This window comes from Mus caroli, chromosome 14, assembly GCF_900094665.2.
Source record: "Mus caroli chromosome 14, CAROLI_EIJ_v1.1, whole genome shotgun sequence".
NCBI classification, from domain to species: Eukaryota; Metazoa; Chordata; class Mammalia; order Rodentia; family Muridae; genus Mus; species Mus caroli.
Window position 1 is genome coordinate 77,695,974 of NC_034583.1, and position 13,793 is coordinate 77,709,766.

The 13,793-nt window shown below is 40.2% G+C and overlaps 1 protein-coding gene across 3 annotated transcripts in view; it reads right to left on the reverse strand.

Annotated features, from left to right (window-relative positions):
- Positions 1-8,747: 8,747 nt before the first annotated feature.
- Positions 8,748-13,793, reverse strand: part of Diaph3 (diaphanous related formin 3) — a 473,693-nt gene continuing 468,647 nt past the window's right edge. For all 3 annotated transcript variants that reach the window (XM_029469353.1, XM_021182083.2, XM_021182084.2), the window contains one exon: positions 8,748-9,902. In XM_029469353.1, the coding sequence (XP_029325213.1) occupies positions 9,643-9,902 (260 nt within the window). In that variant the 3' untranslated portion in view covers positions 8,748-9,642. The remainder of the gene's footprint in view (positions 9,903-13,793) is intronic.

The window sequence follows — 13,793 nt, forward strand, 5'->3', positions numbered from 1 at the left end:
TTTTATCTACTGGCCTTTCTGTTAGCCTCTGGGGACACAAGGAATAAGTTCATTATCTTTTCTATGCGAGTAAGGACTTGGAGCTAGCTCTCCTGTCTCATATCTGTCCCTAGAAACATTTTGGAAACTTGCGTGACTATATTGCTTTGAGACAACACTTGCCAGGATGACACCTTTCAGCAAAAGTCCTCTAGTTTAACAACCTTTCTTCTGTGCTCTTATTTCTCCAACTATGTGCCTGGTCTCTGTTCCCACTCATGCTCTGAATGTGTTAGTGTGGCTACTCAACATGGTCACTGTATATTTCATGTCATTTCCAGTAAAGCAATCTCAGATCCAAGTCACCTATGTTGTCAAACCCAGGCCCATCTCACTTTGTATAGCTGAAAACACTATGTCATTTGTGGAAAGCCTGGTATCTGTCCTCTGAGGTTCCAGAAAGGATGAATAAAATGATCAAACAATTGTCATGGGTGCATGAAGTGTAATTTTGAGATTGAATCAGTAATTTCTATTCTGCAGGACATGGGTAACTGGATTGAACTGGATTGAACTGGTCTTCACAAATGGACCATCAGACTGGCCCAGTGGTTGTCTGTTGTGCTTCCAGATGGCTGTACACAAGAGAATCTCTTCAAAACGAGAGCAATGTGTTTACTGTGGAGACCAGAATTTCTTTTTAGCTTAGCTGTCTTTTTCTTCCTGATCTCACTGTTCATTTGTTTCTACATAGTATGTTGTAAAGTCTTTTGAGATTACTTTCCTGCCTCAGCTCTGCAAAGGAAATCATAACTTTAAATCTGTATATTGGCCACAGCGTTGAAGGGAACGTGGCTCCTCAGGTAGACCAGGGACCTAGCAACAAAGGAGTTCAAGCCACATACCACTGGCAGGTGCAACTCAGGGCTCGGTTTCATGAGGGGATAAATTGTTTGTCCCTTGTCCAGTTCTTTATTGCTAGGCTTTCAGAAGTTCAAATGCAAATCTCCTCTTCGAAGGGTCATACTTCCATTGTTACTTTTCAATTCATAAACTTGGTGTCAAGAAAAGGGCAGCCAAAAAGTCTAGCATCTCAGATTACAACCACATTGCTTCCCACGTGTAGTAACTGGGCTACTCACAGAGATTAACTGCCCCAAGGAAATCCATGAAAATGGTCTTTGGAGGTCCTTCAGGCATGCGCACCAGTCCTATGTGGCACTAATACTTTCATCCTCAGCAGTGTCCTTGAAGCATGCCTGCCGCTATGTCAGTGTGATCTCCTTTGACTCTGTAGACAGAAGCTGTGAAACTTCTCTGGAGAGACAAGCAACACTATTACAACATCAAAAAAAAAAAAAAAAAAAATCTCCTTTCTCGGTAGACTCATGAAGTGCCTGAGAGGCAACTGTCCCTAGTGGGTGCTCAAAGACAGCAAGTCGTTGTTGACGAAGTGGAGAGTATGTTGGTACACTTGGTAAATACAGAATGTTTCCTCAACTCTCTGCACCCCAGGTCTTAAGGAATGGAGCTAGGCGCTTTGTGAGAATGTCTTTTTAGCCTACAGTATAATAATATTCACTTCATAAAGTAAGACACAACATTTAACCTAATGGAGGCAATAACTGTTTTACAGAAAACATATGGTGTGACTTTGAGGACATTTTAACCGACTTTCCCCCCGCCCCCCCCAAAGAATAAAAAAAAAAAGGTTTGTTTTTTTCAAGTCAGCAATCCTTCATCTTGGGAGAGGCTGTGGAAGGAGGAGAGGGTAGCCGACAGAAGCTATAATTCAGGAAGGAGATACAAGCAAGGTCAGGCAGGACAGAATGATGTGCAAGATCACATTAGAAATATCACCAGATTCCTTTGGGAGTTATAAAGGTGCCTTAATTCTTGTCCTTGCCAAGCATCCTGTAATAGTATGACAAGATTTTATTTATTATCACAGTCAAATTGGACTCTTATGCTCTGGCTAGGCCACAGGTGTGGAATGTCAGCCATGGCACTCAGTATCATCAGAGGGGGCTCTTGTGAGGTCTCTTAGGAAAGAAAGGAATTTGTGATGAGACCCTCCAAAGAGGATGCCTTTTACTTCAGGCCAGAGAGGCACCTGTTTGCTTGTATTAGCTACCTAATCGGTGTTTCCCATGAAAGGGCCCTGTATTTGTGACGGAAAGGAAGGAAGGAAAGAAACATTTAATTTAAAGATGAAGCTTCCCTAATTGGTTGGCTACTTTGGTCATGAAGTGTCTTTGTTGCATCATGTTGATAAGAGAAGGCTTGACAAATATCTTGACTGGAGAGGAAGCAGTCAGAGTGTATGGAAAAAATATATTTCTATATACTTATATACAGCATTCATATTTACAGATACTATAATACTTATATAAGGTCAACTGTCAGGCTTTTTATTATGAAAAGATAAATTTACTTCATCATTTAGCAATGCCTGGGAGAAAAGCATACCAACACCACCTTGAAGAGAAATTAACAGGAGTACATGTATTTGAGAATGTAGGCCTGCACTCAAGAAATAATTTACCAGAATACTTGTTTTAATCTGTTTAAACTGATTATTATTATTATTATTATTATTATTTTGTATAACTTCCTAGCACATAGGGCTCATATTTGAATAATACCCAGACCTACTTAGGTTCCATTAAGATCCGATGAGATTTTTCACCATTAACATTCTTTTTAGTAACTCAAACCTAGAAAAGGAGGAGAAAAGAGAAGTTTTCAGAAACCAGGCCAAATATAACATGGCATAAAAAATGCCAAGAGAAAAGTGCAAACTCCCAACCTTTAAGTACTGTCAAAAAAAAATATCTAAGTAACATAATACTTACTAAAATACTTCCAAGGACTGTGGGAGAAGATGAGGGATAATCTGCCCCAAGGAGCTGATCCAATGAAGCTTCCAACCCTCATGCAGAAAGGCCTTTCCAATGAGAAATCTGGATTGATGTAGCTCTGTGGGAATACAAAGAAGGCTGGCAATATTAATTGAAAGAGACCTTATTCTGGGACTTTGCAAAATACTCTTTAAATATTATATTTGTTTTGCCTGGGTGTGATGGTTTGAATAACAATGGCCCTATAAGATATATAGGCTCTATATTTGAATGCCTGTTTGCCAGGGAGTGACAGCATCTAAAAAGATTAAGAGCTGATCCCTTATTGGAGTAGCTTGGTCTCACTGGAAGAACCGTATCACTGTGGGATGGCTATTCCTGGTTGTCAACTTGACTATATCTGGAATAAACTGGCTGGGAGGCACAGGCTTTTGACCCGGATTTTGACATGAAGATCTTGAGGCACAGTGGCCATGAAAAGCTAAGACCAGGCAAGGTAGTACATGCCTTTAATCCCAAGAGATTGAGGCAAGCAGATCTCTGAGTTCAAGGCCATCCTGGGACAAAGCAAGCTCCAGATCCAGGCATGGTTGTCCACACCTTTAATCTGGGCCATATCTTCTGCTGGAGGCCTACTTAAGGCCACTGAAAAGAACAAAGATTCACTCACTCTCTTTGCCTGCTTGGACTTACATGCCAGCACTTGTGTTGGAACTTACTTCTTCAGGATTCCAGTTTATATAGAAAACTGTCTAAAACAACTAACCTCTAGCAACTCCTAGATTCTTGGACTTCCCATTCATAGCTGCCATAATTGGGTTAGTTGGACTTCAGAGTGTAAATCATTACAACAAATTCCCTTAATATACAGAGACATTCCATTAAGTTCTGTGACTCTAGAGAACCCTTATTCACTGTGGTGTGTGTGTGTGTGTGTGTGTGTGTGTGTTTTGTTATGAGTCTACAAAAGTCCAAGCCAGGCATGTGACTCTCTTCCTGCTGCCTTTGGATCCAGATGTAGAACTCTCAGTTACCATATTGGCCTGCTGATAAAGGACTAAAGCTCTGAACCTGCAAGCAAGCCCCAATTCCATTTTGTAAGAGTTGCCACAGTCATAGTGTCTCTTCACAGCCACAGAACACTAAGACATGAGCATGTGCCACAGGCTACGTGTGGAGGTCAGACGGTAAGTCCTTCCCTAATGTGGGTTGTGGGGATAGAATCTCAGGTTGGCAGACTTGGTGGCAGTCATCTTTACCTGCTGAGCCATCTTCTTAGGCCTTGAAACACCTCTGTTCATTCCTTGGGGTTTCTATCATTTTAGGTTTCTTGAAAGAAACAAAGATTTCTTTTAAGTTCTTGCTTCTTGAAGATGCCTGGCGGAAGCCTACTAGAGTAAAACATGTCACTAAAATATAATTAGCTGAGATGGAGAAAAAGAGGCATCCACAGTTAAACAATAATTGCAGACACTGTGGCTTTTCCCTCCACCCCAGCCTCCGACCCCCATTGTTAACAGTCTCCTCATATCCACTATAAAGGTCCAAGGTATGCTTAGGAATAACAAGCTCTTGTCGGGTTAAGGCTCTATTGCTTTCAATTTGTGGCGAGAGTTGGATTTACTCCTGCAGGGCCCTCCAAGCTCTGTGGTTCTTTGGCAATGCCACCTGTTTTGCTGAACAGTGGCTCTTAGAACAAAATGCTTGAACAATTTGGCCCTAGGATGTATTTTAAGAACACTCCTGCCTGTCAAGAACATGTAATAGCTACCGTTTAACAATTCACTAGATGAAAATGAATACTGGGTTACTGCCAGCTACAATTTCTGGACCTTAAAACTTTAAATAATTAATAGGAAAAGAAAAGAAAGTGATTTCCACTTACTTTGAATCTGACGAGTTAGCAGTTCACATGTTAAGACCTACGACATCCCAGCGGTCAAGTAATGGGAAGAAAAGCTTGAGATGACAGATGTAGCAGCTGTGTACACTAGCTAAAATGATTTAGTCGATTAGTAAAACTCAGACCTATATTGGATATCTCAAAATAAAAATGAGTCACTTGGAAAAAAATAATTTTTAAAAGTCACTTTGAAGTATGCTTTTGACTAGATAATATTTTGTAACTAACATAATTTTTAGAGCAATTTGACATTTTTTCTATATTTCTTGGAATTTTAAAATATAGATTACTGAAATGTCCCATTGTGTCTCAAACACCAGATGTTTCTCTTATATTGATATAACAATCATACAGGCTCATCATGTGCTATGTTAGTATATCTATACAATCGTATTGTGTTGGAAATATGGGATTGATATCTCTGGTCGGGGATTATTCATCATTCATGTTGGAAATATTAAAAATCCTTTCTTTTTATTTCTCAAGAGCATATAGTGCATCTACAGTACCAGTAATCACATGATTGTGGATATGATGTCTAAGTATGATACATTGTCTAACTGTAACACATTACCTATTGATCAACCTACAACCCTGTTTTCCACTCCTCCAATCTTTCTAACCTCTGGCAACCAGTAGTCTCAACTGAAATCATTGTTCTGGGTTTCCACATGAGATCACGTGGTACTTTGCATTCTTTGCATGCTCTATTTCATTTGAATGCAGCCTACAGTTCTATGCAAGTCACAAGATACAATCCCTTTCCAAGGCTGACTCTTACTGGCTGAAAGTCCTCCTGGTAGCTGGAGATATTTTGTTTAAATATTCAAGGTTGTTAAAAAGGCATAACCAATGGGATTCTTTTTATTTATTTTGAATGTTTCAGACTTGTTAGCAGTAGGTGAGTACTTCAAACAATTGCTAATTATTTGTGGTATAGTACAATTCATTACATCTCTGTAAGAAAATGTAAGTGTGGTGGTTTGAATGATAACCCCCCACCCCCATCCTGTAGGCTCACGGGGAGTGCCACAGTTAGGTGTGGCCCTGTTAGGGGAAGTGTGTCACAGGTGATGGGAAGAGGTTTTCGATACTGAGGGCAGGCCCAATATTCCTCTCTCTTCCAGCTGCCCTCTTCCTGGAGGTAGAATTCTCAGTTCCTTTTCTAGTGCCATGACTGCTTACATGGTGCCATGCTTCCTGACATGATGAAAATGGACTAAACCTCTAAACTGTAAGCCAGCCCCCACTTACATGATTTCCTTTATAAGAGTTGCCATGGTTATGGAGGCTCTTCACAACAATAGAAATCCTAACTAAGACAGTAGGATAATCTATCTGAGTTTATCATTGACCTGGGTAGAACATTAAGGACATTGAGCTTGACTAGATGACAGCTATGTGTTCTGTTACTCATTGATCTGATGAGGAGCAGAAATGTGGTTATAGATGACTGTGAGCAAGACAGCTATAACAGGGTCCCTTCAGCAAAATCTTGCTGGCATATGCAATAGTGTCTGGGTTTGGTGGCTGATTATGGGATGGATCCCTGGGTTGGGCAGTCTCTGGATGGTCCATCCTTTCGTCTTAGCTCCAAACTTTGTCTCTGTAACTCCTTCCATGGGTATTTTCTTTCCTATTCTATGGAGGAATGAAGTATCCACCTGTTGATCTTCCCTCTTCTTGATTTTCTTGTGTTTTGCAAATTGTATCTTGGGTGTTCTATGTTTCTGGGCTAATATCCACTTATGAGTGAGTGCATATCTAATGACTTCTTTTGTGATTGGGCTACCTCACTAAGAGTGATATCCTCCAGATACATCCATTTGTCCAATAATTTCATAAATCCATTGTTTTTAATAGCTGAGTAGTACTCCATTGTGTAAATGTACCACATTTTCTGTATCCATTCTTCTGTTGAGGGACATCTGGGTTCTTTCCAGCTTCTGGCTATTATAAATAAGGCTGCTATGAACATAGTGGAACATGTGTTATTACCAGTTGGAACACCTTCTGGGTATATGTCCAGGAGAGGTATTGCTGGATCTTCTGGTAGTATTATGTCCAATTTTCTGAGGAGCCTCCAGGGCCCCCAATGGAGAAGCTAGAAAAAGCACCCAAGGAGTTGAAGGGGTCTGCAACCCTATAGGTGGAACAACAATATGAACTAAGCAGTACCCCCCAGAGCTCGTGTCTCTAGCTGCATATGTAGCAGAAGATGGCCTAGTTGGCCATCACTGGGAAGAGAGGCCCCTTGGTATTACAAACTTTATATTCCCCAGTACAGGGGAATGCCAGGGCCAGGAAGCAGGAGTGGGTGGGTAGGGGAGCAGGGCGGAGGGAGGGTATAGGGAACTTTTGGGATAGCATTTGAAATGTATGTAAAGAAAATATCTAATAAAAAATATAAAAAAGAAATATGGCTATATATCACATACATATACTACATTCTATATAAATATAGTATGTATATAATTATATACTGTATGTCATATGCTATTATTGTATAATATATACTGTGTAATGAAATATATATTACATGCACATATACAGTATATACTATATTATATATAATTATATATTATTGCATACATTATGTATTATGTTATATACAACAACACATATATATTGTTTAAAATAAGGCTTGGATGATTATGGAGACTGAGAATCCTACTATGTGTAAGCTGGAGACATGGGAAATTGCCAGTTGTACTCCAAGATCAAGCACAGAAGAGCTAATGTTTGAGAACAGAATATGGAATGTGTTTTATTGTTTGTGCCATGAGATGTCCATCATACTAGGAAAAACAATCTTTATTCAGTTGATTTCAAAGCTAACTAACCTTCTCCAGAATGACTCTCATAGACCTACCTAGAAATGATATTTTACCAGAAATCTGGAGAATCCTCCTTACGCTGGCTTCAAATATTAACTATCATTATTAATTCAAACGAACAGTCTTGTGCTTAGAAACAGAGCCATAGAAACTATCTTAAAGGCCACTGCTAGAGTTTTCATGCACAGTTAGGCTAAAGGAGTATTATGGATTTAAAAACCCTCATCATTGCCCCAGCCCTTAGTGAAGGGCCATAGAAAGCAAGGCTCTCCACTAGGAAATGATCTCTGAGCAGGCACTCAGTCAGTCCCTCATGAGCTGTTCATCCTAGCTCTCGGACATGCCTACCCAAGGCCTGTTGAGAAACTCCTCTTGCCATTCAGGGAGAGAGAGCTGGGTTCTACTTCCTGACTCAGCCACCGTACTGCTCTGCCTGTCTTGGGTGCCTGGTCTTCTTGTTTCAAGGTGATCTGTGGTTATTACAGGACATGATGTGGAGCCAGTCTGCTCCTTTTCTGTGTATCCCCCCCCCCGCCCCCCCAGGCCCATCTACTTCTGCCCTTGGGAGTTTTTGTCATCGTCATTTCCACTTACTTGCCAGCTTCTCCATTGTGGCTCCTCAGGTTTTGAGTTATCTGGCTTAGTTTCTCTTTCTGAAAAGTCCTAGTCTTAGCAAAAATCACATCAGAGCTAGAATTCCTTCATTTGTTTTCCTAATCCAAACAATTGTGCTTTGTCACCATGGCTTATCTACGTAAATGTGATAACTTCATCCCCGGCCCCATTGTTAGGATTTGTCTTATGGAAAACAGGAATTGCAAGTAGAGGCTAGAATGCTCACTGTAGTGCTACAGTAAAGTATTCTTACAATACTGTGGATAAATGCTTCTTTCATGACTATGAAGAGAGCTTGGTTCATAGTCTAATTAATTTTATTAACTTGGAGCTGAAAGGAGGTGGTGACTTAAGGAAGGGCATAAAATGCAGCAGACCTTGCCAGACTAGTTGCATATAGCTGCCTTTAACGGAAAGTTAAAGAGCATTCACTCATTACAAGTAATAAGGCAAAAGGGATGCTTAGACTACATCTGCCTCCATCACATCCAAAGAATATGAGCAAGAGAAGAGACATACGTCTTTTAGTGCAAGCAGCAAGTTTATTTATTTATTCTTGATAAGGAAATAACAAAGGAAAGGTGCCAAGTGAGGTACAACTGAAACATTTGCATATGGAAACAGTCCCTGAAACATCAGATTGTTGTCACAGTTACTGATTGTCAGCTTAAAAAAAAAATGAAATCCTAAGTTTGTCAAAAATAAAAAATTTATTCCTTGGGAAATTTCCAAATGGTAATTTTAGTTCAAAGCCATAGTACTGAGGGTGAAAGTGTCCCCTTGGGTAAGACCAAGGTAGTACTGTGATGATACACACACACACACACACACACACACACACACATTCCTACTTTGCAAAATGCCTGTATGTTTTGCAAAGAAAGTGCAAACATTCCTACTGCATTGTTTTTGGAAGTGTGTCTTCCAGTGTTAGTTAATGTGAGCCAATACTGGTCATTGTGGCTTGCACACACACACACACACATTTCTGATTCTGTATTGGAAACATTTGCGTCTATTCAGATAGCAAATTCGAAGCAGGTAGGGACAGACACCAAGTCTTCAGCCTGATGCTCTTTCATTAATGTTGAAGTGGTAAAACTTACTTAGAAAGATTTCATTTTCTTAAGGACACAGTTGAACACATGGCTGCTTCCTTGCTCTCTAAAGCAACATGTATAATTTAATTGGCAAATACAGAATAAAGGAATACCAGAAGACAAAAATAAAAGCATTAAAGCCTATTACAATCTTGAGTAATGCAAAAACTTCAAGCACACAGGAAAAGTATTGCAATCATGTATTTAGCTTTACTTTTTCTAATATATATCATAATTTAGAACTATATAAAGTCACTTACATAAAAGTAACTTTTCAAGTGTTACAGCTGAAAGCATGGCTTGGTGTTTGGCTTAATCATTTTTTTTTTTTTTTTAACCAGTTTCATTTATAAAGCTCGTAATCTTGCCAGCAGGGCTTCAACTTCAGGAACTGATTCGCTTTTAGCAACAGAGCCAAGAAGTTCCATTTCCTTTTTTCTGTTGCTTTCTGCATTACAGGCTTCATTCTCAACGGCCTTGATCCTCCCTATAGACGCATGAGTGTCTAGATTATAATTAAGCTCCTTGGCGACTGGAGTCCTGGTGGAGTTGCAATTGATACTGTGGTGTGGACGTGACCCTTCTGTCAACTGCATTTTCTGATTTTCTACAGTAAGGAAAAAAGAAACATGAAACTTGTCAGTGTGAAAACCAAGGTCCAGGCATGTTATAAAACGTCTTTTTAACTATTGTCAGTGAGTAAGTCCTCTTTGATGGACTGGAGATAGCTGGCAGGAAGGTAGAGATAAAGTAAGCAGTGAAGAATCGATGAGAGTAGAAAATGGCCCATTTCCTTCTTTTATGCTGAAACATGTTACCAGAACACCATCAGTTTTATCCCATGTTTCATTCAGGATTTGGTCAAACAACAATGACACGCAGAGGCCGTCTCTAACCGTTAGGATGGACCTCATGGCCTGCATCACTCGGTTTCTTCCCCTTATTCTTGGCTTAGAGCATCACAGCAAGCACATGTACCATATGCATAGATGACTTGTCTACACTGCGTATCTTTTCACTAGGATGTACATCCAACTGAGCAACAGCTTCATTTTCAATACCATGTAGTTTCAGTACCTATAATAGTCCTAGCTAAGGTAAGAGTTCAATAAACACACTGGATAAATAAAAAGTCTGCATAGATTATGACCCAACAGAGGAATTAGACTAAGATTTTCTTTTCAAAGAAAAAGTCTGACTCTCTTAAGAAGTATAAAATTAAAAAAAAATCCCTTAAAAATAATGAAGTTATCAGGAAAATTGCGTTTTCTAGAAACCATAATTACATAATTATGTCATAATGACATTGAGTAGTATATCTACATCTACATGTGTGCATACATACATACACATACATACTGGCGAGAGACTATGATCTTGACACCATAATGGGCAGTGATTAAGTGCTGCTGGTTGATTCTCTGAGACGTAAACTTTCTTCTAATTAACCGACTCTCACATGTGCAACCTTAGGATCGAGTCTCTCAGAGGTCTCCAACTTTTAAAAAGCAGACTGTCTCAATATTCATATAACCTTGAAGAGGGTGTGAAAATGGCTCCAACAAACTTGACATGACATTTAAAGTTTTTTGGTTATTCGCTGAGAGATGTTCCATTATCCCCATAGTAATGACTTTGGAGCACAAGCAGTCACTCATGACAGTGTGTTTTATGCGAGCGCTGAAAATTCCAACCGAAAACAGCTTGTACATTAAAAGGTGGCTGCTGAAGATATTTACTGCACTGTCATTTCCTGACCAGGGGCTTCTGGTGATGGATGAGGATTTTGCACAGTTTCTTGGACAATCTCTACAAATTTTAGAAGTATGATCAGCTTTTAGCTGTGGGAAGAAAATAAATACACTTTTCTTATCATTTTCTCTATCAGGTGGGCAACTGTTACTCAAAAATCAAAATCTAACCGAGCAGTGATTTTTTTCTTAGAGGGGTTTATGCGCTGCAGCTTACACTGCATCTGTGCCTGCAGCAAAGAACACACACTGGACTGGTGGTTCTGCAATTCCCAGGGCCACATAAATGAATCGTTTCTTATACCCACCACCCTCCGCCAAAAGGTGTGTGGAAAGTGCATTTGTAGCTAAGTACTGATTTTCAGTCAGCATAGTGCTCATTCCCAAATCTTTCAAATTTCAAATGACTCCAGGTCATTTGATGTCTTGTATATTACAAACATCATGAGACTGCCAACAAACAAGGCTATTTTGCTACTGGGCAACTCTAGTTAAAATCTTGGATTACTGAGAGTACACTGGCAAGAATATGGATCTGGAATACAAGAACATAATACATAAAGCCCTACAATGTAGCTATACACAATCAACGTCAATTCTGTATGTGGAAAAGTAAAAAGAAGAAATAAAATGGGATTTTAGGTAGACGTACTATGAAACCTGAACTTTAAAGGATAATTCCATCCCTTTGAGTCCCAGATTCTATAAGTCTCACAGAGTAGCTATGGGGATAAAGAGATGAGAGCTGGGTGCTCCTATATAGTGATTACTGTCCTAGTTAGTGTTACTATTGCTGTGATGAGACACCATGACCAAAGTAACCTGAGGGAGAAGATGGCTTTCTTGGCTTACATTGCTCATCACTGAAGGAAGCCAGAAGAGGAGTTCAAATTTGGCAGGAAACTTGAGGTAGGAGCTGATGAGGAGGCTATGGAGGAATACGGGTATTGGTTTGCTCCTCATGGCTTGCTCAGTCTTCTTTTTCATAGAACCAAGGACTACTGGTTCAGAAAAGTACCCTTAGCCATCAATCACTAATTAAGAAAATGCCCTATATATAGCAGGATCTTATGGAAGTATATTCTCATTCGTGGCTCCCTCCTTTCAGATATCTCTAATTTGTGTGTCAAGTTGACATGACTAACGAGTAAAGCAAAAAGTGTTTTGGTCATATACTTACATTAGTTACTGAGTAAGTCAGTGGCAGAAGCCAGATGCTGTCTCAGGAGATACTGGAACTGTTTTAGACAAAGCTGAAAACATTTGCCAAAGACAAGTGTGAAGTAATTCAAAGCTGAGTTTCGTAACAATGATATCCTGAATCCTTACAACTTTGTAGAGCAGAAAGACAGATAGAACCACCTCAGCACAGTTATGGTCAAGGTCACATCATCCCTTTCTGTTCTGGTCTCAATTACGTTGATGACTGAATTCTAAGCTGGGGCTCAAGTCATTGCAATATCCTACCCCATTCATCCTTCCATTTTCCTAGACAGGCATATCCTACTCTTTCTTCTCTTTTCAAACCTCCAGCATATAAACCCAGCCATTTGGCCCATTCATACATCTCCCCTTAGCATCTAGCGTCTGTCAATACCTTCCTTCCTATTAGGATGGGTCAACATCCTGCTATCCCCAGAACAAGCTCTAAGGTCTCACTTCTGCTGTGCTAGTGCCTTCCCTTTGTCAGCATTCCCTCTTTGGAACTATCAAGGTGTAGCCCTCCCTGTTGTCATCCCTGTCCTGGCTAGTTTTATGTCAGCTTGACACAAGCATGAGTCATTTGAAAGGAGGGAATCTCAATTGAGAAAATGCCTCCATAAGAGACAGCTATAGGACATTTTCTTAATTTGTGATGGATGTGGGAGGTCCGAGCCCATTGTGGGTAGTGCCATCCTGGGTTCTATAAGAAATCAGGCTGAGAGAGCCATGAGAAGCAAGCCAGGAAGCAAGCAAGAAGCATCCCTCTAAGGCCTCTGCATCAGCTCCTGCCTCTAGGTTCCTGCCCTGTCATCCTTCAATGATGGACTACATCCGTGGAAGTGTAGGTCAATGAAACCCTTTCCTCCCCAGCTTGCTTTTTGGTCATGGATTTCATTACAGCAATAGAAACCCTGACTGAGACAAGTCTCAGCATACACATTTATTGTGATAACTTCAAACTCAAGAGAGAAGGGCATTTTTATTTGTTTTCACTTCTGCGTCCGCTATGCCCTCCATGCTAGGCTCCTTTAAAGAACCCCTTTGAAGAAGCGAGATTCTTGCCTCTGGTGTTCCCATTTATGCTCCTCTTGAACCCACACTCATCCCGATTTTGATATTTTACTCTTCTCAAACAATTCTTGTGAATGTCACCAGTGGACCAACTGTTGAAACAAAGGAGGACAGCAGCTACTTGGACATCTTTGCCCATGAGATGGCAGTTGAAGTGTCCGGCACAGCCTGGTATGCTTCTTTTAGCACTTTGGTGCTTAAACTTCTCTGAAGGCTTCAGCCAATAACCAGTGGGCCAATGCAGGGAAAAACATTTAGATCCTTTTTGAGAAATTCAAAATAGTCATGGGTTTGCCATTTGGGATAAGATGCTAAAGGAATGGCATGGTATTTGAGTCCTCTGCAGTTTCAGAAGGAAACACTTTCATGGAAGCAACTGATAAGATAGTGTGAAAAAGGAAGATAGATGCCACTCCACAGACCCCCTGGAAAAATAGCCAAGTGTACAGGCACATTAAACGGGAGAGCTTGTG